We start from the raw sequence: 3,877 nt of genomic DNA, 5'->3' as shown, positions 1-3,877 counted from the left end.
CTCTCTCTCTCTCTCTCTCTCTCTCTCTCTCTCTCTGGACCATCATATTCTGAAACATTTTTGCGTCACACCTCCACTACTTGAAGTTACATGAATTTTTAAGTGTTTTTTTTTTTTACTGTTCTAGTGACAAATTAACAAGATTTCTATCAACATTGTTAACATGAGAAAACTCTTGAGATCCCAGGTGATCATCTCTGTGGTCTTTGAAGATAGTCATGGCGAGAGAGCTAAGCGTTTCTGAATACGTGCCTCTGTCTCTCTCACACATTTTTAGACTCTCAGTGAACTTTTGAAGGAATTGTTCAACTCTTTTATGCGCGCGGGTCTTGCCCTTCCTTCAGGAAATGACTAGGTTATGTATCTCACAGAATCCTATTACTAATGAGATTATTATGTTAGTATGCTCTCTTCATGTCCTTCCAAGATTCGTCAGCATGGCTTTTGAAGGAATAATAATAATACTAACCACAAACATACTACCGTAGAAAAGAGAAACATTCGTACTCTTTACCTTGAGAACCAACATAAGAAAAAAGAATAATAAAATTTACCACCTTAACTTGTCAGATTCTACCGTCATGAACTGAAGTAAACTTAATCAAATTCCTCTAGTGTCATAACTCCCCCCCTCTCCCAACCCACAACCTCCCCTCCTGTAAACCTCCGTTTGACGTCAGCAACTCCGCCACATCACTCCACCACCTGCCTTGCTAAGAGAAATCCAATTCCACAACTATAGTATCCGAAAATATAAAAGTATGTTCAGTTCCTTATTGTCGATGCTTTGAACATCCCTAACCTGCAGTTGTCAGTGTGTACAGGAGTCTATGTCCAGCTGTTTCATTTACAACAAGTCTCGTCTGCAGAAGGAAAGTCAAGATGGTTATTGTGGCTGCCCTGGCTCACTAAATACAGCTGGAGGGAGGAGCAGGCGCCAAGCAGATAACAGTGGGTGCTGCCAGCCTGACTTGACTCCTATTTGTTGTTAAATGTTACCATGTTGCCTGGCAGTGAGGCGCCGGCAACACATGCACCCCTGCCTCACGCCAACAAGTATAATTTACAGGCACAGCAGAGAGGCCGTGAGCCTGTGTGCCGTGTGCGTGGTGCTATATAAAGTAACTTATATGAAGTGTAACGCTAATAAACAGGATGAAGTCACCTTGAGATCTGTACGTGACTCTACATATGCTATGAGTGTGTTTCTGGAGGTCTGGTAAATGAAGGTTGGCCGCTCAACCCTCCATCCTCTGGTCCGTTCAGCATTGCCCGGCGGGGTGACCACCACAACTCAGCAGGAATAGTAACTGTGTGTGTATTTACTATTACTATGTGCTACTACTTGTAGTTCATGTTGAGGGTAATTTCACCTGCTAATGTAACTGATAAACTCATTTGCTTTCGTGGAGAATTGGGGTGCCCTCGTCAGAAGGAGGGCACTCATGAAGAATTTGGGTCCTGGGCTGGCTGGGCCTGTGGCTTGCCGGTATGAATTGCCAGTTGTGCATTTCTGTTGCAGACTTGCAGTTTTACTATGTTGGGAGAGTGAGACACTGGCTGGGAGAGGCTACCAGCTGATGGAGCTTACACGCTTTTTATCAATTTATTTATTTATTTATTTTGTTTATTTTATTTTCACTCAGACATTCCCACAACATATTTCTTGCCTAGAGAGAGAGTGAAAGAGTGAATGGTATGCATTTCCTTAGATACCACACACATCATGTAGTGTAGTGGTTAGCATACTCACCTTACAACCAAGAAAGCCTGGGTTCAAGTCCTGGGTGCAGTGAAGCAAATGGGCTACCCTGTTGATGTGTTGCTCTTACTCACATAATGGCAAGTAGGTACAGGCTGTAACCTGAGGGTTTGTAACCTTGCTGGCCTGGTGTGTGAATGATCTCATTCTTACCTAAGGATTGGTCAGTATGAGCTCTGAGCTCCTTTCATAGGGGAACAGCTGGCTAAGTGACCAGCAAACAACTGTAGGTGAATGACACACACATATGATGACTTTCTTGTGATGTAAGAGTGATCATTATCTCTTGCCTGGAGAGAGAGAGAAGAGAAGAGAATGGTATGCATTTCCTTAGATACCACACACTAAAGATATCCATCTTGCGATGTAAAAGTGATCATATCTCTTGCCTGTCGAAAGAGAGAGAAAGTGTGAAAAAGAGGGTGTTTATAGCTCTATTAGCTGGTAGTCTCTTGCCTAGTGTGGCACTCACCCAACTTCAACAGAAATGTGCAACTGGCAACTCATACCGACAGGCCGTGGGCCCAGCCAGCCCGGGACTCCAAACAGTTATGGTCACTTCTGATGCTTAAAAGTCATGTAATGAGTGCTCACAAAATTATTCTTTTATTTCACCACAGTGCTGTAGGGAATTGAACATGTTATTTTCCTTTACCTGATAAACTCTGAGAAAGTTTTACTTCATGAATTTGTATCAGAAATTAATAATAATGAGAGCAAAATTTTGAATATTGTCATCTGAAGCCAGCTCATGTTGTATAACATCTAGTTAGGCGGAGGTAGTCCGCCTGACGGGGTCATGTTCTCATTGGTTGTCCCTTCCATTCGGACTACTTTTTTATCATTGGATATGTCTTCCCTTCTGCGTCTCACAATTATACCTATCCTAAATCGTCCTCAGCCTGGTTTTGGGAGAGTTACCACAGATAATCCTTTTGCCAGTTAACTCCCATTTGGTAAAGAACCAGAGACATAAAGTGCATGAATTCAAAAGCAGGAGAGTTGTATGGAAGTGGAGAGATTTTCATGGAAACTGCCCTTGGGTTTATATTCCATGATGACTCTTCTTGGGTAGTCCTGCAGAGCCCAGGATTTCCTTGGGCTCCACTGATCCTCCAGGGAGTGTCCAGTGTTCTCAGCTTCTCAATTCAGCTGCAACAAAGAAAATATTGGAGTTGGCCTGTCCTACACTTCTGTGTATACCTGGTGCTCTTCACTACCAATCTGTGGGAGTTCCTGAACTCTCATTTATGTAATGTCTTGCAGGTTGCCTTATATAAACAGGTCACTGCTTGATTTCTTCCTCTCCTTCCTTGGGAGGATATGAGCTCCTCAGGCTCCACTGTTAATGGGTTTATCCCACAGTATGGTTTCATTTTGTCTGCTGCTCATTGCACATGTGTACTGTCTCAATTTTTCAGACATGTTCTGTTGATACTTTAAGAATAAAGTTCAGTGTATATATATATATATATATATATATATATATATATATATATATATATATATATATATATATATATATATATATATATATATATATATATATATATATATATATATATATATATATATATATATATATATATATATATATATATATTCTCTCTCTCTCTCTCTCTCTCTCTCTCTCTCTCTCTCTCTCTCTCTCTCTCTCTCTCTCTCTCTCTCTCTCTCTCTCTCTCTCTCTCTCTGAACAATTACAAAAAACGAATAGAGAAGGATGTGATTAGAAATTCATGTGCAGTGTGTATCATATTTCACTTTGTGTACAAATTAGAGTAACTTTTCTCTCCACTGTGTAATGTTTCCGTGTGTTTCTTCTAATAAGTGTTTACTTTGTCCTTTCACCAGATAAGGCACCATGATGCCCCAGGTGGTGAGGGCACTTGCCCTTCTTGTCATCTTGGCAGGGGTGGCCTGGTGTGAGTTTCACCCCATTGATGTGGAGCCGATGATGAAGAAGGAACAAGCAGATTTTGAAGTGAGCTATGCACATATTACCCCTTGCAGTATTAAAGAGATAGTCTTCAGAAAAGTTTTTGATATCACAGCTCAGTAAGGTCATAAATTTGGAAAGTTTTTGCAATACAAATGCAGATATATTGAATCCAG

The 3,877-nt window shown here is 41.0% G+C and overlaps 1 protein-coding gene across 3 annotated transcripts in view; it reads left to right on the top strand.

The window, feature by feature from the left end:
- The first annotated feature begins 802 nt into the window (after positions 1–802).
- Positions 803–3,877, top strand: part of LOC135092124 (putative divalent cation/proton antiporter TMEM165) — a 21,940-nt gene continuing 18,865 nt past the window's right edge. For 2 of the 3 annotated variants that reach the window (XM_063990375.1, XM_063990355.1), the window contains exons 1-2: positions 803–951; positions 3,617–3,746. In XM_063990375.1, the coding sequence (XP_063846445.1) occupies positions 3,627–3,746 (120 nt within the window). In that variant the 5' untranslated portion in view covers positions 803–951; positions 3,617–3,626. The other variant, XM_063990366.1, reaches the window with a different exon arrangement.

Source organism: Scylla paramamosain, chromosome 3 (assembly GCF_035594125.1).
Source record: "Scylla paramamosain isolate STU-SP2022 chromosome 3, ASM3559412v1, whole genome shotgun sequence".
NCBI classification, from domain to species: Eukaryota; Metazoa; Arthropoda; class Malacostraca; order Decapoda; family Portunidae; genus Scylla; species Scylla paramamosain.
Note: the sequence above shows the minus strand (reverse complement) of the source record. Positions and strands in the feature narration are given on the sequence as shown.